This window comes from Dermacentor andersoni, chromosome 2 (genome assembly GCF_023375885.2).
Source record: "Dermacentor andersoni chromosome 2, qqDerAnde1_hic_scaffold, whole genome shotgun sequence".
Taxonomy (NCBI): domain Eukaryota; kingdom Metazoa; phylum Arthropoda; class Arachnida; order Ixodida; family Ixodidae; genus Dermacentor; species Dermacentor andersoni.
Genome location: NC_092815.1, coordinates 99,386,426 through 99,413,611, shown reverse-complemented (window position 1 = coordinate 99,413,611; position 27,186 = coordinate 99,386,426). Strand labels below are relative to the sequence as shown.

Below are 27,186 nucleotides of genomic sequence, written 5' to 3'. Positions count from 1 at the left end.
TTTACCAGGCGCAGGAAAAAAAGTGACGACGGCTTATGGGAGATAGTTTTGCTTGATATGCTCGTGAAAAAAAATTGCTATGCATTTAAGGCGTTTTCATGAGCAACAAAATACTTCTGATTCCTGCACTGCTCGCTCAAGAATAATAAATAGATATAATTCACTCAACCAGATGGTGGTGGTGGTGGTGGTGGTGGTGATGATGATGATGACAAGTGTTACCGAATCAGAACCCCTTCGTTGCGCAAGACATATACCCTTGTCACACGGGCAACTCGGATCTCCTTCAAACTTCCTTCCCTTAAAGGACCGCAAGAGAGTTTCTCCTCAAAGGAGTTAGCTCCGTGTCACACGGCCTATAAGCGAGCTTCTGAAAGCTGCCGCTGGGGGCCCATTAGGCGCTGCTCACCTCGTACGAGTCATGAAAGAAACACGTTATATATTGCTAAACACTTTTAGTTACTTGTCTTTTCTTACAAAATACAACTATTTATCCATTGCATTTTAAAAATGTCATCTATCTTAAAGACAAAAAAAAAAACGAGCGTGGCGCAGTCAGGGCAAACGCAGCAGCCATTCCGAGAACGCCCGGTTCGAGAGTCGAATGCAGCTGCTCAACTCAAATATCTTTGTCAGTGCTCAAATACTATATTATATGCAATAAAAACAGTTATAATTGCTGGTAAAAGTGAAATCAATAAAAATGAGGGTGATTTCTTGACGCGAAATTCGAGCACGCTGGGAACAAGAGTGCTCCCTTCAGTCTGCAAGGGAGATATTCCATCTCCTTTCGCTAGGAACTTCGTTAAACTTCCTTTCCTAAAGGACTGCCGTGTGACACGGCGCGCATCTCCCTCGAGATAAAGACGCCCTTGATTGAAGAGAGTTAAAAGGACTTTAGCCGCGTCCGTGTGACAAGGGTATTAAAATTCTGGTGTGCTTCTTCAGCCCTGAGTCAAAATTTGTATGTCGAAAGCACGTAAAAAGGGTCATGTATAGTTGTCAATATTAAGCGGCTTCTCAAAAGCGATCGTATAGAAGACCAGGTCCCTAAGCTCTTTATTTCTCATTTTTATTTTCATTTTTAAAACACAGTCGTTCTGCCTTAAACGTCCTCGGACCGGCAACTCGTATTCAAAAATGGAGCACGCTAGACACTGAAAACAAGATTGTTTATTGGTTTCTTTCAAATCATTGAAGCCACACACATCGAGGCACTTAAGCGAAGCTTCAACCTCTCAGGATGAATCATGCACTTGTTCTTTTCATCAGCCTATTTGTAAACGACCAGGCATTAGAATGCCGGCGTCATGCTCCACGTGACATGCGCCAGGCGCACCATATCACGCAGCGGTAATGGCTCAAAACGTAAAAAAAAACATTTTAGGAAAATATACTTCTAGATCACATGTTCTCTTTGATTAAGTAAGACGTAATACGGGCGCCTGTAGCGGAGACACCGTCGTCATACCCAAGCGATAGGAAAACGTCCCGCACATTCCTTCATCATTTAATCCGGTCGTCCTCGTCGTCGTCGTCGTCGTCTTCCTCCTCGTACTTTGCAGACGCACACTCCTCGCGATTGGCGTTCTGCGGCCAGTTGCAGATGTTACGGTCGATGTCCCAAACGGTGCCACGGGTGCAGCTGCGCAGCATAGGCTTCCCGTGACTGCACTGGTAGTACCTGCGGACAGTTGCGGGCAAGTGTCATAAGTGGCGAAACAAGCAAATGCAGCACCTATACTCGCGGGCAACTTTCTGTGGCAATGAAGGGAAAGCTACGGAGGCAAAGCGCGCACAAGTGAGACCGCTTCTGAAAAGAGTCCCATGTTTTAATCCACGTTAGTTTAGGCTGGGGAAAAGAAAACACAAACATCTTAAACAGTTAAGTAAGACAGAACACTCCTCAGAGTGTAAAAGTTCACTTATTTTGTGGCTTTTCCCTTCCGCGTCTGCCAAACCCACGAATCGGCCTGCTTCCGCTGCCCTCTAAGGGCAGCGGAAGCAGGCCCTTAGAGGTCCTTATATATATATATATATTTGTGTGTGTGCGTTCGCTCTGACATCAACAATATGCTGTTTCTATTTATAGTTATGTATAACTGTTGGGTGTAATTAGGTTTTCCGGTTACTACTAACGGGAGGTCCCCTCTGCAGTCTGTTGACTCTGGGACCTACCTCTGTGTCTGTGTATTATCCACATTTGTTACCTTATTTTTGAGCATTTGAGCAATAATAAACTGGAACCAAGAATAAAACCGTGAGCCCAACGACACGAGACCGTGACCCACAGGCCTGTTTATCGGTGTCATGGCTCCAAGGCGCGCCATCCAAGGTAGATGGCCCACTCCCACAATCAGTCGGTGCTGTGCCGGGCTGGCTTACGGAGATTTCCCTTGCTTAGACAGCTTCACCTGGAGAATCATGTTCAGATGTTGGAAGCACGTGCTTTCTGCTGCTCCATCTGACTTCCATATTGCCTAAGGTGCCATATAAAACTTATTTGAAATGTTTAAAGAAAGACTATTGAAGGACATGTAAAAATACAAAATACATATAGATATTACAAGACGCATTGCCACACCTAAGCGAGAATGAAATATATATATATATAATAATAACGATCAAACGCATGCGCGCTGTCAGAACTTTGTGGCTAGGTTGCACTGTTTAGGCGTTGTTTATGAGCATAAACTCTTTGTGATTATAACAAGTTCTTGTTGTTTTTGCAGTTTCTTTCTGTGGTAGCCTCGTGCTGCTGCAGCTTGTTTCTTTTTGTTTTTTTATGACTGCACATGGGCCATCTCACGCGTCAGTGTTATTCGTGATACCGTAGACTCACGCCATAATTTTTCTGAGAACGCCGCCTACATTGGCTCCGTAGATTTACAAAAGATCACACTACCGCATTGATTCCCTCAAATAGTGATTGGATCATTCTCAATATTGCAGATTATATTCGCAATCATTTCGCTACCTCAATATATCGATATTCTTTTGTAAGTCACAAGTGTGTTGCGTTAGTATTATCAAGCAATTCTCATTGTCCATGTATTTTCTCTTTTTCCCCTTCGTCCTACGGCTTATTAGACAATACCGACTAGTCGGTAAGCACGAATCGATCATAGCCAAGAAAACATTAAAAAGTTTGAAATGATTCAAAGGAAAGCAATTAGATTTGTTTACAATCGCTACACTTCCTTTACATCCCCCACCACACGTCTAAATAACGCTAACCTGGATACATTGCAGACAAGAAGACAACATGATCGTTTGAAATACATGTTTTTACTCTATCATGACATCATCATTATCAGCAGCAGCAGCAGCCTGGTTGCGCCCACTGCAGGGCAAAGGCCTCTCCCATACTTCCCCAGCTACCCCGGTCATGTACTAATTCTGGCGATGTTGTCCCTGCAAACTTCTTAATCTCATCCGCCCACCTAACTTCCTGCCGCCCACTGCTACGCTTCCCTTCTCTTGGAATTCAGTCCATAACCCTTAATGACCATCGCTTATCTTCCCTACTCATTACATGTCTTGGCCATGCCCATTCATTTTTCTTGATTTCAGCTAAGATGCAATTAACTCGCGTTTGTTCATTCACCCAATCTGCTCTTTTCTTATCCCTTAACGTTACACCTATCATTCGTGTTTCCATAGCTAGTTGCGCCTTCCTCAATTTAAGAACCCTTTTCGTAAGCCTCCAGGTTCCTGCCCCGTAGGTGAGTACTGGTAAGACACACCTGTCATACACTTTTCTCTTGAGGGATAATGGCAACCTGCTGTTCATGATCTGAAAATGCCTGCCAAACGCACCCCAGCCCATTCTTATTCTTCCGATTATTTCATTCTCATGATCCGGATCCGCGGTCACTACCTGCCCTAAGTAGATGTATTCCCTTACAACTTCCAGTGTCTCGCTACGTATCGTAAACTGCCGTTCTCTTCCGAGGCTGTTAAATATTACTTTAGTTTTTTGCAGATTAATTTTTAGACCCACTCTTCTGCTTTGCCTATCCAGGTCAGTGAGTTAGCATAAATGAAGTTGTGACGTACACACATACTTACTCGCTCTACATGGCCTGTGAAACAAAGGCTCGTGGTACCCCCCCCCCTTCCAACCCCCCTCCCCTTTGAATGCTGGGGCACTTTAGTCCCCGGTTCTGACAGAGCAAACGCTGAGCTGTCCTCAAAAAAAAAATTATGGGGTTTTACGTGCCAAAACCACTTTCTGATTATGAGGCACGCCGTAGTGGAGGACTCCGGAAATTTTGACCACCTGGGGTTCTTTAACGTGCACCTAAATCTAAGCACACGGGTGTTTTCGCATTTCGCCCCCACCGAAATGCGGCCGCCGTGGCCGGGATTCGATCCCGCGACCTCGTGCTCAGCAGCCCAACACCATAGCCACTGAGCAACCACGGCGGGTGCTGAGCTGTCCTCGGAGTGCAGTTGAGTGAGACGCGGCCGTGCACCGCGTACTTACTTCGAGCAGTCCGTCTCGTGCGGATAGAACTGCCACGAGTAGTCCGTGCAGTCGGGCGTGCTTCCCGGCGGGGGCCGAGGCCGAGGCTTGACGGTCGTACTCGTGGTCGTAGTCGTGGACTCGGAGGCGCCGCCTCGGACGCGCGCGTCAGTTGTGACTTGCTCGGGCGCCGGCACACGGTATCCGCTGATGGCTCGGTGGATGATCGTCATCAGCGGGTTACGGCGACCTTCACTGCAATCGCCCCGGTAGTCGTCCATGTCCACGGCCCAGACCATGGCGCCACCGTAGCCTTCTTTCTTGATGTAGTCCATCTGCGCGCACAAATGATCGAGCCGCGTCATGCCCAGGAATGCGCGAGTGATGCGCCACTTTTTATGTTGCCATCAACTGTACTTTTCGTTCCTTTCCTGACAATTCTTTGTATTGCTTTCCCATCTTTATTTTTTAACACTTTTTTTTAAGTACGTTATCATTGTGAACATTTTTAGCTCTCATGTATCGGTTTTCGGTTGTCATTTGTTCTACGACGCCACCGCTGACTCAATGTAAGGTACCTTGAAATAATTAAGTAAACAGGGTGAACTTCTATGCTCGGTGACTAACCTGAGAATTAAATACATTCTCCGCATCTGCTCTCCGAAATACAGTTGCTAAGGAACGCCCACACAATAAAAAGTTCGCGTCCGATGTGAGACCGCTTCTGAAAAGAGTCCCGTGTTTTAATCCACGTTAGTTTAGGCTGGGGAAAAGAAAACACAAACATCTTAAACAGTTAAGTAAGACAGAACACTCCTCAGAGTGTTCTGTCTGGCACATTGTTTGGCACATCTATACAAATTATATTGGAATTGGGCAACGCTCTTTCTGCCACTGAATTATTAAGTTGTCGTCGACTATGGGGTAGTAGATTTACTTTGAAACTTTATTTGCTACTGCACCAATCAATCCAGCACGCAGACATAGAAATAAAGTTGACTCTAATGTGTGGCACGCATGACGCGTAGGCACCGTAAAAAATATTTATGTCTGTGTGGTCGTGGCGTTCGCGACGCAATTATATACGAACACTTTGGCTTATAGGACCTCCCCAGCACACGCCGTTTGCCGAGTTCGTACGACGTGTTCACGCTCTTGGCGAGCGCTGGTCGTGATTTATGATGTGACCTTGCATGAGCGTCCTGCCGTCTTTCTAAATACCGTACTAAAATTTTATGCATGCGCGTACTGCACAAAGTACTCGTGCGAGTGGTTCTACTGGACCTACGAGTGCTAATGGCGTGCATTTTTTCGAATTATAATGCAGCACGAAACCTAGCTAAGTCGCGGTCAACCACCGGGAGACCAGCTAAAATTTGGACGACGCTTCAGCTTCGTTTTTAAGAGTAGAATGCGATAGCATTCAAACATCCCTGAGGGCTCCTCACGCTTCCTGGCAACTGCAGCTTTAAGTAACCGTATTTTTCACCGGGAAACGCTGGCGGCGAACGCTATGCACGAAGGCGAGCTTTGTGGTTCTTTTTTTGATGGTGTGCAAGGAACCGAGGGGGTCGCGACGCTCCTACAATGACAGTCTTCAAACGGCAGCTGGAAAACCCTACGGCGTTAAAAGGGGTTTGTGTTTGAGTTTTCGCGTACCAGAATCACGTTTTCTCGTATACTTAAGTTACAATCCGACGCTATCTGCAGGCTGTATGTAAGTCGTACTTTACGATTTCTCTACGTATTTTACCTTCAAAATTCAATTAATTCAGTAATTTCTTTGCGCCACACGGAGGGCCTGCGTGGTTCGGTATGCGTGGTTCAAAATTCTTTTCACTGAAGCGATGTCCGGCCCTGGACGCCGGACGCGGGAGGCCGGACGCCGACGCCGGATGTTCTGCAACACGGCGCCCTTAATGCTGTCGCGTTAATGCTTACGGATGTGGACCGGACACCATTGACATCGTAACGTTATTAGGACTGGTGCGTCGCTCAGCCATGTCCCACACCGCCCGTCGCTTCTTCGTCACAAAATACAGCGATGGAAAATATTCTGCACGCCCCTGCAGACTTCTTCCCAGTATCACTTATGATTAGGTAAATTGTGAAAACACCCATACAAAAAAGAATAAAGCATTATGTGCCTGCTCAGCTTTCCGTCATCTCAATGAGCTGCCTCAGAGAGAGAGAGAGAAAGAGAGAGAGAGTAAAGGCATGGAAGTCGTCCAGAGGTGAGTTGCCGGTTTACTACCCTGCACTGGGGTGGAGGATATAATGGTTGGAAAGAGTGCAAAGAGAGAGAAAAAAAACATTTCAGTTCGAACATATAGTGCCGAAAGAGCAAACAACGTCTCATAAAGGCGTGTGAAGATGACTGCAAATCAGTATAAAAATAAAAACCTGTTGCTAATAATTGCTACCACTATGCCGCCACCAACACCGTCAAAGAACTCTTTAATCACTTGATGCTTTCTGTCTTGCATTTCTAAACTATAACACTTTGATCTAACACGTTGTTTGTACCCCACACTCTATCGATAACTTTTCTTTCACCTGCGATACCACCAAGACCGTCAACTAACTCTTTAATCACTTGATGCTTTCTGTCTTGCATTTCTAAACTATAACACTTTGATCAAACACATTGTTTGCACCCTACACTCTATCGATAACTTTTCTTTCACCTGCGATACCTCGGTGATTCATGTCGTCAAAGCAACTTATCCTCTCTTTTCTGTAGGTGCTCATTTATAAAAAGCACTAAATTCAGCCCTGCAATTCGTGATCATGATCGGGGGCCTTACATTGCGAAGCATAATTTTTCATGCCATGTGCGTGCAGCCAGTACGGGAAAGGGAAGGAAACATCATCGGATTAGAAACCGCCGATTAGTAAAGCGCAGTGCAGAGCAAAGCTGCATGTTCTCTGAATGCAACGACAGTGTGTCCAGTAGACGTACCTTGATTGCGATGCTCTTCTCATCCTCGTACCCGACCCACTGGTTGTCCTTGTAGGCGTACGGGCACTTTCCCATGTCGTCCCATTCGCGCGTCCAGCCGTCCTTGAGCACATTCTCGCACACCTGAGAAAGCGCACGAAGGTGAAAGAGAGTTTGAACGATTATCGATTAATGATTTCGCACGTTCCCGCTCATGCGGCCGCTCAGCCGCGCCGCGCACTTCTCATGGCAGCTCATGTATGACCCGCCCTCAATATAATCGAACAATGCACATTATAACGCCCAATGCTATAACATAAGCTCTGGTAAAAATAATTGAACAAAAAGGGTTGGGGGAGGGATCAGTAGACAGGGAGTTACACAGCATAATAAGTTTACGCTTGCTGCCTGTAATTTGCTCACCACTTCGAACGTATATAGGAACAACATTTAGGGAGCATTGAACGCCTTTGATTGTTTTACTGCAGCACCATTCATTTAACTTTTGTTAAAGCGCGCAGTTTTTTGTTTCACAAAAAATATGCTACTGCGATGTCTTCTGCAGCGTTAACGCGGGAGATAAGCTTACATATATCCAACACGCTTCTACACGCAGGTGATTACGGAAAATGATGTCACAGTACGTTCCGGCTCCCAAAAGGCACTTACGGCCTATAACCTTGCAATTTATACCGTTCCGCTCAAAGATATAAGCTCAAAGATGTAAGCTCAGGCTGCCCCTGTATATTAGGCACGGCGTTTTACGTTGGAACATCTAATCACGCCATTTACACGCGCTGGTTACGTGAACCTTTCCCGCTTTAGTCAAAACCCCCTCTCGCATGCTCAGGGGTATAACTCGGGTGCATACCTCGAAGTACGCCTGGAAGCCAGTTTCGTTAGTGAAGCGGCCCGGTGCCCCTCCGTTGAGCCACTTCTTGACGGGTGCCCGGAGCCCGTGGTTATCCCGGCTGCCCAGGGTGTAGGTGCGGCCGTACAGTGGGACGCCTACGATCAGCTTGTGGCGCGGGGCGCCGCGATCCGCCCACAGGCGTAGGCCGTCATGCTGCGAACACGCAAGCACGTTTAGAGCTTGGCAAGTGGATGCCGTGCCCGCAAAAGGCACAGCCTCCTTTACCTGACCTTGCATACATAGAAATCCAAAATCAAGAATGGGGCTGACAGATAGAATAGCACACTGCGGTATGAAAGTTATAAACAGGAATAAGGTGCCTCAGAAAGGCTGGCCAGGCTGGGCAGTCTTTCTGAGGCGCCTTATCCCTCTTTGTAACATTTGTGCCACTTGTATACATAGAGTACGTGCCGTGCGCTTCGGCGTGCGTTTCTACTTTCTTTTGGATCCGCCAGTGGCTCGAGATTACTTTGAGTCAGCGCGCACGCCGGCAAATAGGCGAGCCACCTACATCTGTTCTTGTCCACTACGAGCCACGACAGACACGTGAGGAAATCCTGCATGGAAATCTTGGCCTGGAGTTCACAAAGTTTTTCGTTCGTAAGAGATGTTTCTTCTTCCTTTTTACTTTTTTCCCCATTGGCCAACTGCCTTCGTTAATAGTGTGTTCAGCACCAGGACTGGTTTAATATTTTTGTCTTACGAGCGATTCTAGCTTAAGTGGTTTTTGTGAATACGCGCCCTGGGCCTGTATTCACACACACAAAGGTTTTACGATACACCTGTTCATAAGAACATATTCTAGCTAATGGTGGTGAAAGACATATGATTAGCGAAGGTATCCAGCCGATGGCAAGCAGCTCGTACGAACAAATAGCTTTGTGAATACTGCACATGAAAAAAAAAAGCCAGCATAGCGCTGTCAATAACTTGCAAATACACAATTGTTCGCGAACGTTGCCATTTCTCTGCGTATATTTGAATTGACGTCTATATTATTGGCAATATTGAAGAAGCAGGATGGGGCGGAAGGGGCAGAGAATAGTCTTTGCGCCAAATGGTGAGACTGCCCTGGCGTAGAATGCGGCCCTTGGCAAGTGGGAGATGCAAATGGCCCGCTATCCGCGATTTGACACTCTAGCATGGCGCATTCTCGGCCCGCTGCGAAGCACCACCTGTAGGATACGCACCACGAAAGCGCTGCCAGCCGATGGGGCAGAACAACACCTTCGGCGTGTCATTAAAGCTTCTCTCTTTCTCTCTCTCTTTTCTTCTGTAAGCGCATTCTCGCAAGTAACCAAATTATCCCTGCAGAACAAGCTGCCAAGCGCTATACAGCGCAAGTACAGTCTAAAGTATTCCTTCATGACGCTCTAGACCACAGCTGCGCAACATGCGGCCTGCTACCAATATCTTTTCTTTCTTTTTGGGCCCGCAGCTGAATTGAGACTTCTGTAGGTATGCTGGTGCTACATTCACTGCATGGCGTCATGACGAGAGAAGTAATAATTCAGTAGGCAAGCACGACCGATGCACGCAATGAATTCCTGACAGCGTAAGACACACAAACAAAAAATATAAGATGTGGGGGTGTAGATCTTTGTTTGGAATTTATTACGTATTCGTCAAGCTACCAACGCCAAGACCACACTTACTGGCGCAGCCTGCACATACGTATTTGAATAGAACACGCGTTTCCCCTCTTTATGCATCGATTGAATGTCTAGCGAAGGAGGTAGCGGCTGCAAACCGATGTTTTTGCGCTTAGCGTTCGCCATATTTCAACCTTCACAAATCACATTGCACATCAGCGAGTTGGGAGTGAACGGCAATCAAGGTTTGAATGTAGTAACACTAGACACTAGGCTTCGTAATAGGCCGACACAAACACAGCCACTTTTCATCCATTCTAACGGCTAATGGCGCGACGATTTTGTTTCTCTTGTATAGGTAATGCCGTTCTTTAATATACTTTCTAGAATCGGATAGCATTTCTCAAATTGAAGATATAAGCTCGTACAAGTTGAGAAGAAAGCGCTACACTGAATCTTATGATGCATTCGGCTGGTTTCTAACGCTCTCTGATTCGAAATTCAACTATATGGATTTCGCTATATATTGGAGACACAGAAATCGTTCCCGAGTCGAACGCTCGATAAAGCAATCAGAAGCTGGAAGAGGAAACACGTTTCTTTGTAAATAAACAAGGCTTGAAGGCAATGACCGCCGCCACTACCAACAGAAACGGCAGGAGCCTCATGACCGGAGCTTAGCCATATCTCCTTCGTGCTCACAGGATGAACGTGAGCCTTCGAACGCTCTGAGAAGGAGCGCGGCGCTCTTAGAACAACCAGCCGAGTGTGTTCCTAGCACTCAATTTCGACCAGCCGAACGCATGCGGCCTGAGCTCTGTGGAGCACTCGAAAACGTAAAGGTGAATGTGCTACTTGGAACATGTCGGGAACCTCTTGATAGAATTCCAATGGTGTCTTAAATTATCCGAACATGAGAAACAGAGCGACAACCTGTTTCGTGACCCTCTCTTTGCTCCGCCAGAAGACCGACTCCACAACCTAGGGACCATAGACTTGCAAACCTACAGTTTTCCCTGCAGCTAAAAGCCGTGCAAAGGTCCATCAGATTGGTTTTATAAGAACCTCGTTGAAATCAGACTTGGAACCATAGCAATGCTGTAAAATTAGCGTTGATGTCAGGAAGCACATGGATCAATAAGCTGACCTTTATTTTTGTGGCTCCAAGGAAAAGTAACCGATGAAAATTTTGGGCTTCCATTTTAACCAGTTCAGCGTCCACAAATACAGTTGTTATACATGATGTCCCTTACAACGACCCATTAAGTATCGCCACCGCGTGCAACGAATATTGTCAATCGGTATTCACAACTGATAATTTCGACTTACCTACCTTCATTCATGATTCACATTATTCAATTGACGATATTACCGCGTCTCTCGAAGGTGTATTGAATCTAATTTTGCACTTAGAAAATAAAAAATTTTGTGGCCCTGATGGCATTAACAACGCTTTTCTTGTTAGATATTGTGCTTGGACTGGTCGGTATTTGACTGTAATTTTTCAAAAGTCTTTATCTTCCTCTGTGGTTCCTTTAGCTTGAAAATCGGTTAATTCTTCCCATGTAGAAATCGGGCAACAAGTAATCACCATTAAACTATCGTCCAATTTTATTTACGTCTCAATCACGTAAACTTGAACATGTAATCTTTAAACATATTATTGAGCTTTTTTAAAATAGTAACATTTTGAGTGACGCTAAACATGGTTTTTGTCGCGGGTTCAGTACAATAACTAAGCTCGTAGAATTCTCGCATGACATTTCACGTGCTCTCGACACTGGAAATCAAACAGATGTCATTGTCACACATTTTCCACTGCATTCGACACTGTTACACACTAAAAACTTCTCCATAAGCTTCGCGCTATACTTAAAGTCTTCCTTAGTTGACTGGATCGCTAGCTTTTTACATAACCGGACCCAGTATGTTTCTTTTAATTCCTCAAACTCGTCTGTAGTAAATGTGACGTCCGGAATTTCGCAGGGCTCGGTCCTGGGGCCAATTGTTCTTATTGTACATAAATGATTCGCCGAATTATATGTCCTCAAAAATCCGCCTTTATGCTGACGACTGTGAGCTGCGTAACGTAATTAACACGAATGTTGAACAGCTTTCACGTGACGATTCGTTGACACTATTTTGCAGGTGGTGCGACAAATGGCAAATGAATGTAAACTTTGTAAAAAACAGAGACTTTATCTTTTAGTAAGCGCACTTCTATTTCGTTGTTTCATTATTCATTTAATGGCCCTTCCCTGCAACGGGTGTCTTAATACAAGTACCTTGGCCTCATTTTAACACCTAACACCTCGTAGTCAAGGCATATTGAATGCGCATGTAATAAAGCACTAAAAAAATAGTTTATCTAAATTGCACATTACGAAGAGCTCCACGTGAAGCAAAATTGAGAACATTTAAATCGTTCATCCGACCCATTCTCTAACATGGTTGCCCCATCTGGAACCCTTATAAATTATCTGACGTTAACACCCTCGAATCAGTTCAAAAGAAAGCAATCCGTTTCATATGCCGCCGTTTGCAGTGGAACTCCTCGCCCTCATCTCACGTTATAGTACTAGGTCTACAACCTCCGTCCGAGCGTCGCGATCGCGAATGCCTTAAATTGTTGCATAATCTCATTAACACCCCACGCTACTCATTGAAGAACAACTGTCTGTCTCTTGATAAATTGAAACCTGCTAGGAATAGCCACAAATTTAACCTTGCACCATTTTAACCACGTACTAAGCTGTTTAAATACAGCTTCTTTCCTCGTACAATGAAAAATTGAACTTACTACCAGGTGCAACTACGCCACTCACTGCCTTTAGAAGAATTTTTGTACAAGTTAACTTGATTGATGCCGCGTTTATTATTACTCGTTGTATCTTTTACGTTGAAAGAATCATGATTCTTACAGTGTTAAAGTTGATTTGTGCAGAAAAATCTTTTGATGTGATATTCAACGTAGAAAATTACTCCTGCGATAGCGCAATTGGGCTGCAATATGTATAAATAAATAAAATGAACAAAAAGTGTTGTACCCGCCGTGGCGTCGGCGTTGCACTGCCCGAGGCCGTGGGGACAAATCCTGGCCACGGCGGCCGCATTACGATGGGGGGCGAAATGCACAAACTCCCGTTCACCATGTGTTTTGTGCACGTTGAAGAACCCCAGGAGGTCAAAATTAACCTGGACTCCCCGAATACGGCATGCTTCACAAGCATATCGTGTGTTTGACACTTAACATCTCAAAATTTAGAAAAAGAAAATAAATGCAGCTTTCTGTTTTGATTGATCGACCTGGCATACAAGATATTCTGAGGACAGCAACGAATTACACTAAACAGGCATGCCTTTACGCAAGCAAAACCGGCAACGTTTATTACTATGAAGTGCGGGCCGTGTGCCTCCCAGAGAAGTCATAGTTATGGCCCTCGTTATAGTTTAGCGTTGTGCAGCCCTGCTCTAGATAGATGTAAAGAATACTAAATGCATGTTCTAACTAGCACGCAACCGTCCACGCGATGTGTGTGGCCTGACCATGGGACACTGTTGTGCGATACGTCAAGGTAAGGTATCGCTAATAGGTCACTGACAGCAGATGCATGACGATGACCAGCTTACCACGTTCAGCTTCTCGTAGGACCACTGGTCAAATGGGCGCTTAAAGAGCGGGCTGTGCACGTCGGCGAATCCCGCCCAGTTGCCTCGTAGATCGTACGTCATCACGTGAATGTGGTCCAGCAGCCTGAAAGAGAGAGAAACGGTAAGTCGAAAGGAAAATGAACGGGCCCATCTTCGAGGGCGCGAATTACCGTTTGACCTCTTACGCTGCATAAGTTTGTAAGAAATAAAGCCAGCCAGCCGATAGTGATAGCCTGTTAATTATAGTGAAGGCGGCCGATCAATCAGAAACAGCTCTTATATTTGAACGAGAAGCTTCGTGAATGCGGTGTCAAGTCTGCTGCTGCTTTTTTTTTTCTCCCTCCAAGAAGACCAATTTGTACCAATGTTTTAATTCGACGTGCAATGGTAATTTGGAAATATTGCAAACGTATGGAGCCGCAACATAAAGTCTAACGAGTTCACCGGCATCACAATGTAAGCAGGTGCATTTTATAACATTAGTCTTGTATTCTTGTGCATTTCATCATCTGCCTTTCCTTCCTCTTTCCCGTCATGAAAGCAAGCTTTAGCAATCCTGTAATGGCAGCCGAATGCACCTCAGGAGGGCTCCTCCCGTTTTCGTTTTAGTGTAGGTGCTTGTACACTCACTAGTTAAACCGTAACTCTCACAGTGTGGTGGTCACGGCAGGTTAAGCAAAAGTTACAGTGTTCATTTATCTACCCTTATACAGCGAGAAGCTGTGAGAACTGAGGCGATCAAGAAGGAACAGTCGGATTTTCTTCTTCCTCTTTTCCCTAGAATGGATCGAGGCAATCACATATCCGGAGTTACATCATAACGACGCATTAACGCAGCGTAGGCTCACCTGCCAAGCTGCTCGACCTCGTAGCCTTCGTCGAGACGGAACTTGGCCACGGGAACGGCGCACGTGATGAGGAGTTTGTGCTCATCGAACACCGCCCTCATTTCCTGGACAGATGATGGCGCGTGCGACATGCCTTACTTATGGCAAACACAGCACTTGTCAACTGAAATTTGAAATAGAGGCGAACTAGTTGACGCCCGGTTACGCAAAGCAGTATGCAAAACAGCGCAAAACCAAGAGACCTTGCACTAGGAATGAGCTGAACGAGGTCAAACTCTATTATTCTTCGTTTTCTGAAGCCCTCCTGCTGTCCGGCTTTTGCATTATACTAAAGCACGGATGTAGGATGCCACACAGCTGGGGAACGGATCCTGGAGCCGGCAAGATGGAACAATGTACCGCACGGTCATTTGTCCATCCCACAATAACAAAAAACTGCATATAACAACATCGTTTTGCTAGCCTCGACGCTTCCGCTGCGTGACGTTTTGCATGTTTCTGACGCACATTTGCTGTGCCGGTCAGCTCGTATTACGCGAGGCATAACTCGCATGTCTTCATCCTGCCAAGATGCGCTTATGAATCTTTCAATATGTAACGTGTACTTCTGCTATCACCTACCGCAATATTCGCTCTTCTTTTTTTTTCGCAAGAAGTGTAGTGCCAAGGATAGAATGTGCGACCTTTCTTGTATCTCTTGTTGCAGTGGGTGCCTATACAATGAATGAACCAGTGATTGTAGACGTAGATACCGATGAATACCGAGGAGGCGTCCACGCTTGTACGCTTGATATGAACTTACTTTATTGCGATAGCAAATATATGGAGATTCCAAGCTCATTTCCGCCTTCTGTGTCGCCGTCGCTGTCGCCGTGAGGTTCCGTATAATGTCCAAGGGCGATAACACCGTCGCCGAGCACCCTACGCTGTATATGCGAGTGAATGTTTGCCAGGGGAGCCGACGATCGCGGCTATATCTCGCCCGCGCGAAAGAGATGAAAGCGGATTGAAAGCGCGCCGTCTTCCGTCGTGCGCGAGGAACCCAACGTTGCGAGCCACCGGGAGGAGGGATGGAGGGAGGCGGCGTTCTACTCCGTTCTCAAGTACGCATGTGGCGGCTGCGAGCAGTCGGCACGGCCGTATCTCGAGAGCTATCTGCGTTAAGGGCTGAGTCTGGGTGCGTCGGCGGCTCGTAGCTCTGTGCATGCTGTGTGCTCTCGGCGCTCGCTTTGCGTTGGAGCGGTGGAGCGCCCGAATGTCACGTCGCTCGCTGATGCTGCCACGCTTCCTCACGCCAGTGCTTTGACGGCGAGTTTCCGCGGCCATCGAGTGAGATGTGTTCAAGTTTTCTTGTGCGCGCGTGACATCACGCTTGTTGATTTAGTTGGTGTGCCTACGTTTACCGGTTTATACGTCCGATAAAACCGCTATCCTTAATTCGTATAGCTGTCCACTAATTTGCTATCGCAATCAATGTTCCACCTTTTGGGCGAAACTGGGACTTTTTCTTATAGGAGTGCTGACATGACATTTTCAGCGGGTCTCTTTTCATGGTAAAGGAAGTTCTGAACCCCCTAAAACCAGCAATAAATACTGGCAAGCGTGAGAGCACTCCAAATAATACACTATAACATCGGCACCTATCAACCCGTGCCGCGGTACTCCCAAAAGCATTCTTGCGCTAGAATTATTCGTAAGAACCAATTCCAGCCAGTAATGATGCTGGGCATATTATTAGCGATAACAGGCAGCCAATAGTAAGGGGCACTTGCGAACGAAAAGATTGGCGAATGCGACCCCGGTTTCGGTTTCGGTAGCCAGAAAGCGGGAGCATAATGACTTCGTGATGTACTGGTTCGCTCCAATAGCAATCGTCTTCTTTTATTTTTTATTTTGCGAATACCGCCATCATATACAGCCTTTCGTTACACAGCGTCAGCAAATGGTAATTTTTGTCGCAATGTCACGACATCATCAATGACACCAGGTCCTACATTTCGAGACCATCTAGTATCAAAAGAAGTTATGTTTTGTAGTCTTCCTACTTGCTTTGTGTCATCATTTTAGATGCGTGCGGTAGAGTTTCTACGACGTCGTAAATGCGTGTTAGTACGCATTTAATTTGCTTATAACGTATGGAATACGCAAAATAATACTTTTATAAGGCAAGTCAAGAAACAAAACCGGTTTACCGAGTAATTTTTCCATCGTAATTTTGAAGGACACTATACCTTGACGAGTTTGAGGAAGTTGTCCTTGTCGGAGAACTTTCCCTGTCGGTCGCTGGCGCCCGGGTACTCCCAGTCGAGGTCGAAACCATCGAAGCCGTACTTTAGGACCCACTCGAGGGCACTCTGCACGAACACCTTTCGACGGGAGCGGGTACCCACCATGTCTGAGTACTTCTTGCCGCCCTCTGCCCATCCGCCCACAGCCAGCAGGGTCTTCAGGTGCGGGTGACGTCGTTTTAGAGACACGAACCGGCTCAGACCGTCTGCATGTTTTGTTTATTTGTTCGGTTATTCATTCATTCATTCATTCATTCATTCATTCGTTCGTTCGTTCGTTCGTTCGTTCGTTCGTTCGTTCGTTCGTTCGTTCGTTCGTTCGTTCGTTCGTTCGTTCGTTCGTTCGTTCGTTCGTTCGTTCGTTCGTTCGTTCGTTCGTTCGTTCGTTCGTTCGTTCGTTCGTTCGTTCGTTCGTTCGTTCGTTCGTTCGTTCGTTCGTTCGTTCGTTCGTTCGTTCGTTCGTTCGTTCGTTCGTTCGCCTTCCTCTCAGTGTGTTAACAGCATAAATTGAAATGCGAACAAGAAATAACAGAACAGAATGCCTCTGTCGCGTAATTAGACATGGAAGTGCGACGTGTAATCGCTCCGTAACCGGCTTTTAGGCATGGAGCAATCCCAAGTGTTCGTTTTGTGGTTTAACTTAAGCCAGTGTTACAAAACACAATCGTATGAAGCCAATTGGCGTAATGAATCGAAAGAAAACATAGGGGAAATAGCTTGTTGATTGAATTGAAATGAAGAAATGATAAAGTAAAGGCAAATGGAAATGGCACTGTCTGACACTGTCAGGGTCGAATCTCGTACACATACATAAACACCCAAGAATTCGGACGTGAGAGTAGCCGTCGCTGTACCTCATTTGGTAGAGCATCGCACGCGCACTGCGGAAGATGTGGATCCGGCTGCCACGAACGGTGACTTGTTTTGCGTTCACCTGTATACGTTATTATTTATATATTTCAGTCAAATAAATTAATTTTACCTATGACTTCCTTGTGCTCATTGCCTGCTGCCTTGCTATGATTGCGACTAACAAAGATCGGGCCCCTCAGTTGCCTTTCATCTCGTGCTACAAACTTCAGATGGACTTGTATGCGGAACAGCAAATTGAGGGTAGCTTTAGATTGTTCATGTTTGAATTTAAGTTGTTGGTATCTAGGCTACAATCATCCTCTTAGAAGCTATATATATATATATATATATATATATATATATATATATATATATATATATATATATATATATATATATATATATATATACGTCATTCAACGTCATTCAGATATTTTTTTTTATAATATGGTACCGCAGGTGCGCTTCCTTATGGCGGGAGTGCACTGTGCGTACTTAACTCTTCACGAAACTCAGAACTTTAACGATTATGGTTGAAGACATTCGTTATTTAAATATTTACGACCACATACTTCCCTCAACTACAACTTTGCATGCTCCAGTTTCGAAGTCCAGTTCTGGCACTACACAGTTTCAACACACACTGTCAGCCGCGTTGCCGTACTTTACTTCACACGATAATAATTTATCATTTTTTAAATCATCTTGGCCAAGGAGAGAGCTAATCCTAGCAAGTTCCAGTAGTCAAGGTGACTTAGCGGTGAAATGCGCTGCAAAGGAGTTGCAACGATTACGGAAACACAGGCGTCTTACTCGGCCAAGTTGACCCCACTTTCGAGGAAGACGAAATTCAGACATTCAGTTTTATTCATTTGTTGTCCTACTATCTCCATTCGTACTAGTACTCCACTGCCTCCCAACTACTATATGCACTAAAGCAGACACGTGAACGAAATGACACAGGCACACCTATGTCGTCTCCTTTGCGCCTGTGGAGGCTTGCTTTAACGCAATTAGGTTGCCTAGAGACCATAGCGCACGTTTCAGCACGTTACCTCAAACACACTGACTCAAGTGTTCTTCCATCATTCCGTACCCAAGAGTTGGGCATAAGTATCAAAATGGCTCATTTGCTGCATGTGAGATCCTTGAAAAAATATTGCTGAAACACGCAATATGAGTGAAAAATCTACTTAAATAAAAAACGATGATGACAGAACGCGTGCCAATATCTTTCTTGTGACAGAACAAAATTTTGTTTGATCTACAAGTACCACCACCCCAACTGACCTTAGACGACGTTATACGAGCACCACCACCACAAGCGACGCACTTCACGCGCGCGCGCACGTGTACGGAAGTGCAGCATAAACCCTCATTCTTCTAAGCCGTCCGTCAAGCGCAAGTGCTTTATTGAACTAAATAATTGTTTATAAGTGAATTGCGTCATAAAATGTGTAAAGTACGACTTACATAGAAGCTGCAGATATGATAGCCTCGAATTGTTATTTGAATATAAGAGAAAACATAAATCCGTTACGCGGAAACTGAAAGACAAAGCCCTTTTTCATTGTCTGTTTGAGGCGTGTCTGAGTGGCCGCTGTCGGTACGTGGCGGTACTGTTAGGACAGCATGCATCCTGATTCTTCTAGGCCATCCGCCTAGCGCAATTGGGTTATTGAAGTAATTTAATTTCTCAAAGTAAAATGTCTAAGAAAATTCCTAAAGTACGACTTACACAAAACCTACCGACATGATAGCATCAGATTGAAATTCGAATGGACGAGAAAACATTATTCTGTTACGCGGAAACTCAAACACAACGCCCTTTCCCAGCTGCCGTGTTTTGGGTAAGCACGCCACGAAAAATCCCGACCAACTAGAGGCTCACAGCTTCGCTGTAAAATAATAGTAACTCACTTCGATGGATATCGGTGCCACCGCGGCTGAAGGCTCGCTTTTGTCACAAACGAGGCTTTTTGAAATGACTCCATATAGGTTTTAAAAAAAAACGGGAAATCAAAGTTAATCCTGAGTCCCCCACTACGGCGTGCCTCAAATCTGACCGTGGTTTTAGCAAATAAAACCTAAGAATCGAATTATCATTTTTTAAATGCTGACACTCTAAATAACAAAATGTGTACAAGACAATTGGTATACAGTTAAACTCGTTTTTTTAAACGCAATCGATTTCCTTGAATTCAATGAAGTGCGCTCCGAACAAGACAATTTCTTTCTCCCCCCCCCCCCCCCCCCTCGTATATACGTAAATAGAACATTGCAAGGCAAAGCTATGTATTAAGGACAAAGCCTGACCAGCGAACCACCTTGACCTTTCGCCAATAATAGCGAACGGCACCCGTTTTCAACGCCTACTTGGACCACTGACCCTTTCCGAGGTCGAACTCCTCGTCGACGTGAGTGACCTTCCAGGTGGAGTTGTCAAGTCCGACGAAAGAGTACACGAGGTGCGTGCACAGATCTGTGGGTATGTCCTCGATGTCGTAAGTCATGGGCCAGGGCCGATTGTAAGCCCACGTCTGGTAGTAGCACACGACGACACCGCGCCGCGGCTTTTCGATGCTGCCATCGTGGTCCACTCGGTTGCCAGAGGTGCCTGCAACACGACATGCGTCAGAAACACCACATCACAGCCTGAATTCACAAGGCTTTTTGGTCGGAAGAGCGCTTCGCCACAGGCAGGCCGCTTTAGCTAAATGTCCAGCGTCGGGATTGGCTGAAATATTCCCTTACGGCCTATTCTAGCGTAAGAGATATTGTGAATATGGGCCCAGATTTATTTCGAAGATGGCGTGTCTTTGGCCGTGTGCTTCACATGGATTTTCTATTATTTTTTTTCGCGGACAACGCTTTTTGCGTTTATGACACGCTCTAAACTTTCTGGATAATTTGCTAGTGCTCAATTTCACGCTTGGAAAGTCCTGCAGTGTCACAGCCGGGCCTTTGGCAGAGGATCTTTCATAGCCGCGTGAAACGGAAGTAATGCTCTCCGCTGAACTCGTCGCGGTGCGGCATTTCGTAGCCCAAAAATCTGGGTTCTCTCACTTAAGCAGTGACAATTAAATCAAGTACGAGAATACTAACGTCAGTGCGAAGTAAGTTGTCGATGAACATCAGTTATCAAGACGCAAAAGTAAGAACGAAAGCGAAAACAAAAAAAAAGAAGAAAGAAATGAAGACGCCTAGTGTTGTCCATTCTCGTTTGTCAGTTTATACCTTGCACCTAACGGATCTCACGTTCTCGACGTTAGAGGACCCTTTGGACCTATCACCAGGCGAAGAGGGAGACGGGTGCTTACCATTGGTTAGCGCTCCCGACGAGCTAGCCGCAACCGAAGCTGCAGACAGTCCCACTGCGGTCGTTAGCAGTAGCAACAGCATCATCATCGTGGCCTCTGGAACAAGGAACGGCGTCGCGGTTTCACCGTCACGGTGTCGTTTGCGCTGGTCGCCGCACGCGTAGAGGCCGCCCGGTTGGGCGAGTAGAGGCCGAAACGAGTGGGGCGCCGGCGGCGGGGCGCTGTCTTTTTCTTTCCCTACCTGCGGCACTTTTTATAGGTCGATTAGATTTCGCGCAATGACCCGTTACCGGCGCCGGCAAACGGATATACGGCACGCACCCAGCGGCGCGGGCCGACGACTCTTCGCGAGAGCCGAGGAAGGGGAGAGTGCGCGGCAGAGTTGTGCTCGGTTCTGCGAATACGCGTGGAATCGATGCGCGAGGCAAGGAGATGCACCGTGCTCGTCCAGGAATGGGGACAGTCGCCTTCGCACGCGTCGCCTCCCCTTCTCTTATAGCGGCACGCGCGCTTCTGCAGCCCTTTTGACATGCCGACGGATGATGCGCGCGCTCCGCGGCGCATTGTTTTCATCCGCGGTGCATGCGTTAGCATCCGCTCCTTTCTGTCGTAGCTTGCTAGCCTTCTTTTTTTCTATTACCCGCTTCCCTTCCACTCGCGCCACCCTGCCTCATCCGTTGGCGAGTGCTCGCGGCTCCTCGCCGGGAGCGCATCCGCGGTGATCCTCGCCGCAGAATCCGCCTGCCTCACCGTGTCACTCTCGCCCGCCCGTGCGCGCGAGCTGGAAAACGGATATCTTTGCAAAGTGCGAGTTATTATACCCCTTCTCTCGGTCACAGCCTTTTCCGTTGTTCTGATTCTTTCTGTGTGTTTGCGTGTGCGCGCGAGCGCGCGTGCGTGCGTGCGTGTGTGTGTGCGTGCGTGTGTGTGTGCGTGCGTGCGTGTGTGTGTGTGTGTGCGTGCGTGTGTGTGTGTGTGTGTGTGTGTGTGTGTGTGTGTGTGCGTGTCCGTGTGTGTGTGTGTGTGTGTGTGTGTGTGTGTGTGTGTGTGTGTGTGTGTGTGTGTGTGTGTGTGTGTGTGTGTGTGTGTGTGTGTGTGTGTGTGTGTGTGTGTGTGTGTGTGTGTGTGTGTGTGTGTGTGTGTGTGTGTGTGTGTGTGTGTGTGTGTGTGTGTGTGTGCGTTCGTCGGAAGGGACCCGCGCCGGTCGACGTCGCTCCTTTCGCCTTTATATGCGCGCGGCTCGCAAAGCGGGCGTTGTGCGTGTGAATGAACGGTCTGCAAGTAGGACGACGCCCGGGCTTCGGTTAGCGTTCGCCTCCGGTGGAGCACGTAGCGGTGCAGCAAGGGGCCGCTCGTCTGAGGGCGAGGGATGATGGAGGAGCAGGCGTTTCTCCCGAGTGGTTCTTGAATGACTCCGACACAACGGCTCCGACTTGCAAGCGGCAAACGAAGTGGTAGCGTTCGCTTTCAATGTCGTCGCCTAGCTTTACCATTAGATGTGCTATGCTCGATTCTTCTGCGAATGTTACAAGCAGGTTTCCGAAAGCGAGAATTCAAGAAAGGCGTGGGGTGAGCCCCTCGCCGGTGCTGGGAAACACAGCTGTAGGGTGATCGGCAAAGCAAAAATAAAATAACAAGGGGAAGAGGGTGGAAGGGCAAGAATAAGAAACATCAACGCTTATGTGTTAATGTTATGTCATATATATATATATATATATATATATATATGCTATGTAAAAAAACTTGCCTGCGGCAGATAGCACAATTGTAACCCTTGAACTAAATTACTAATTGAGGTGGTCATTACTGCTACGAAAAATCAGAATGCTTAATTGATAACGAAAATAGTAAGCCTAATTAGCCTTTCGTTTAATCACTTTACGGCATATATGTATTGTAATCTACAAATGGCAGCCAGTCAGTTGACAAAGCGTATTCACTTGGAATAAATTCTCAGAACTACACAAGTTACGATATTTTAATTTTCACAGTGTCCGACGAAATGCAGTGACGTTCCAGTTACTTCCGTGCATCATTGCCTAAAACAGCGTTTCCTTAAAAACGCAAGTGAAACAACAGTGCATCTTTTAAGGCAAGTTTCACGGCGCATATCTCGAAACTGGTCCCATCCTCAGAATTCGTTCCAAGTCGATTTGTCATGCAAACGAACCGGCTACAATTCGTAGATTGAAATATATGCCGCAAAGCATAATGTACTAAAGTTCATGAGTGTACTAGGAGTGTAATAAAGTTGATTATTCGATTAAGCCTTTTCATTTCTTGAATAAATAATGGTTCTTTTGTCGAGTAATTTAGATCTGGGGTTAGAATTGTACTATCCGCAACATGCCATCTGGCTCCAACATCTGTATTTTTGACAGCCATACGGCATCTCTACACATTGTGCAGTACAATAAGCATCATTACATCATAAGGTAATCTTCCTTATCGATAGCCAAGAACCGCATTCCTTCAGGGTGCAGCGCGAAATCTTTCTTAAGGGTCCTCTGTAGAATATTCCACAGGAATACGGCGTCCCAACATTATAAAAACGCATGGTCACTTTTTTCGCCCCGCTTACATACGTATTTGGCCCCAAGGCACAAAAAGTCCGCTTTGCGCCATCCATGTCCTGACGGTCAGTGTTCCGGTGTGTGAACGGAAGAAAATGGTTTTAGCACCTGGTGGTACCACCATCTTCTTGACACGCTTAAGCAGATCCTTTACTTTTAGGGCACTGTGCAAAGATCTGTACAGCGGCACATGTAACCTCACACCACACAGATATCTATATAACTCTTTCGACTCACATCGCTTACATAGCTTAGAGAAAAACGCAGACGCGAAAAACAGGTGGACATAACAACCTCTTTTAAATAACCCGAATGCAGCCGTGCACATGATCCGTTGAGACTACAAGATTTGGTACGGCGTTACCCTACCGCGCCCGGCACACTGTTCGAAGGAACGGATTAATTATTTGGCGCAGATAAAAATGGCCTGACGACGACCCGCCATCGCGGACTCGCCTAAACAAATCGGTTCTGCTCGTTCGCTCCCACGAGGAGCCCCAAACAAACACTGCAAATATTCAGTGGTGCTTGTCGACATCCATTCTTGAACAGTTTATCACTTGCATCACGTACTACAACTTACTTATACAGAATAAGTTGCATACTGGTCACTCTTGCAAAGGCTGACAGATTACAGTCATTACAGTTGCTGGTTTTCTCGCGTAATTTGCCAATTTCGTTGTGCCGGTAAGGCTCACTATACCGATAATTTTCTAAGAGCACTCCCAAATACTTAACAGGAGTGGTCACGAAACTTAATATCACGAAAATGTCTCGCGTAGACGGTCAGTAGCCGGACCAGAACCCCCGAAACTTCCGCAGTTCACGGAGCTTCCGCTTGAAAGGCAAAAGCTTTTCAGTTTTAACAACATGCAGAACCCTCTCATAATTCGTACAGAAAGGGGCAATGTCGTCGCCATGGACCAGCTACCGCACTTCTACCTGTTGCAGTTTAAAATCACGTATATGCTCGCTTGCAATAACGCGTAAGCAAAACGATTCAACATACAAACAAAACAGTAATGTGCTCACCAACAACTTTATTCACTATTAACTGCATCGTGCGCGATCGGTGCGCCATTGTGACGCCCTCTCTAATAATGTGGCCTACATTCACATGGTCTAATACACACAAAACAGCATCATGGGGAATCCTATCAAAGGCCTTCTCGAAATCTACATGTAGCATAGCTACTCCAGAGCCGGTGATATCACAACTTTCCAGGAGAGAACGTGCTACATGAGTGTTGGTATTAATGGAGCACCCTTTAATTCCGCATATCTGATGCGGCCATACAATTTCCAAGATTACAGCTTGTAGCCTTTTAGCTAACAATTTCCATAAAGATTTTATAATCACTGTTTGTCAAGCTGGTGGCCCCGTGCACGTTATGAGTGTGTAAAATCAGTCTATAAAATAAAAAGCATTAATGTCCAATTGAATGCCGCTGGCCGGTGCTTCGAGTTATGAACTCCTCGAGGGCAAGCGGGTGCGTCGAGACTCTTGGCGCGATTTCATTTTTGCTTTGCCGAGGCGCAGTTAAAACGCAGGCGAGAGCTTGCGCGGACAAGGAACGCGCATAAAGAAACGTTTCACCAAAGCGACCATAATGCTTTCGCATTGCCACACGTAAGCAGCCTTAAGTGTTTCTGCCGAATTTTTTCAACTTCTGAGGTGCACTGTTTGCCTCGTTTCTCAAATGGGCAGCAAGCTGAAGCTCCTTCGATACAGCAGCGCAAACAGCCTCCTTATTGAGCTGCCGATAAACTGTCAATACTGGCATCCGCGTTAGAGAAAACTACGCGTTATCTAAGTGAATGATCATACACGCAAAGTGATAATCTACGTCTACTTAACGGAGTAAATTAATTGTTTGCACGAAGAGAATACAAAGAATCATAAGTAGGCAGCATAACAACGCTCCCGTAATACGGTCTCTCGCTAGCTGCTTTGGAAGGTGTGTGGTCGCTCGTATCGGCGCGAGTCAGTGATGCAACGGTGCTTACATGCACGAAATATGTGTGTTTTGCTACGTTACGAAATTCTCTGGCGCCAGTGATGCGCTGCTAACACCTTATACTTCAAGTGAAAGACGAGCGGTCGCTGTACTTGCCGATCTAAACAAATGTACCGGTCGGTGCTTTTGACTGTCAGCGGCGTTCTTCCGGCATACATATGCGGAAAGCAGTGTTCCACAATAGGTTATAGTGAGCAGGCCAAGCGCTTCTCTGAGATGGAGTAAAACACCTAAAATAGCAAGCAGCACGTATAAAATCAGTGGTTAGGCCTACCCTTGGTATAGCCAGCGCTATACATTGCTCATGGGCGCTGGCTCTAGCGGGGGCAGGTCGAATGCGAAGGACGATTTGTGGCTATTGAACTGCTGCCACTGTATGACCGATCCGAACAGCTGGTGCAGCTGGCACTGTTACTCGATGGCCCGACGCGGTCACGAAGCAGCTGAGCGTTTGCACTTCGCCGCTTTCGCTCTTTGCCCATTTTCCCCGCTGGTGTGCCCCTCGTGACGTCACACGAAGTGCTTCGCTCGGTTGCACGGTCACGTTTCGATTTCGCACTTTTCTTTTACTTATATAAAGTTATTTTCGAATTTTCAGCACAATTCTACGATCATATGCCTGACAGAGGGGTTTCGGGAGCCCTAAAAAATAAATGCTATGTGGCCCTATCTGAACAGTATAAGGGGCCATATGAAGGTTTTTAGTAGTTTTACAAAATGGTTGCCCTTATAGCTATGATTGTTGTGTAATCAATTTGCCGTTTTCTGATATTTCACAACGACAACATCTGTGCCAATAACTGTTATTCGCTGCAGTGTCAAAGTGAATGTAGTGTCAAGACTAATGCAGTCAGAATCTCGGTTCTGAAGTCGCATTATCTAACCATTCAATGAAGCATCACTTGGTATCTGGTAAATCGTAATATGTAACCATTTATGGAGCATCACAGCGTGTAGCAACATTGTCGCGTCTCTTTTCTTGCAGATTCTCGCTTAAAACCACAAATCATACCAATATACACCGCACTTACAGTCCTATTAAAGTCAAAACAAGACAACAGAGGAAAAAAGCGCAAATGAGATATCTATCGCGTGCTCGATTATACTTAGGAAATTCTGTGGTGACTTCCTGTAGAATGTTAATCAATAGCAAGATGCTGAAGGCACATTACCGATCGAGACGCCACCATTGACGAACACATTTGGCAGCGCTAACGTACCGAACGGGACACAGGAACAGTCTGCCAAGACTCGGTGCTCCAGAAGCCGCTACTTAAGTGAAAGATTTCCCAGTCGACGATCGCTCGCCGACTCTCATTAAGTGGTCGCGCACTGTTCCGCATTGTTCTTGCATATCGCGAGATCGCACCTTGCTCCGGGACCTTGAAACCTACCGCTTATCAGGTCGCTGACCCTTTTGCAGAGCGCTCTTCCATGAAGCTCCTACATGGCGAGCGTAACAATCCTACGTGCCAGGGTTTTTCCTCTTTCTGACGACCTTCTTTTATTTTCGCTGAGCTACAGAATAGGCGCGTGGTGAGTGAGTGTGTGCGTACAACCTCCAGAGAACGTGCCCGATAATGTCGCCGAGAAACCAATAGAAGCTGGATGAGAGCAAAAATAAAAGCGACCGGTTAGCCCGGCCTGCGCGGTGCTTGGCGTTGCGTTGCCTGTGCAGACGGACGGCTCGACATGGCTGCCACGTATCGGAGAGGTTTACTT

General features: G+C 46.3%; 1 protein-coding gene across 1 annotated transcript; it reads right to left on the bottom strand.

Annotated features, from left to right (window-relative positions):
* Window positions 1-1,151: 1,151 nt before the first annotated feature.
* Window positions 1,152-26,756, bottom strand: LOC126541555 (endochitinase-like). Its single transcript, XM_050188360.2, has 10 exons — window positions 26,685-26,756; window positions 20,874-20,969; window positions 19,943-20,170; window positions 16,645-16,907; window positions 14,414-14,517; window positions 13,545-13,668; window positions 8,281-8,475; window positions 7,431-7,553; window positions 4,490-4,803; window positions 1,152-1,684 (listed from the first exon to the last, which is right to left on the bottom strand). Exons 2-10 carry the CDS (start codon window positions 20,959-20,961, stop codon window positions 1,507-1,509), a joined length of 1,617 nt encoding a protein of 538 aa, XP_050044317.1. The 5' UTR covers window positions 20,962-20,969; window positions 26,685-26,756; the 3' UTR covers window positions 1,152-1,506.
* Between the last annotated feature and the right edge of the window lie 430 nt (window positions 26,757-27,186).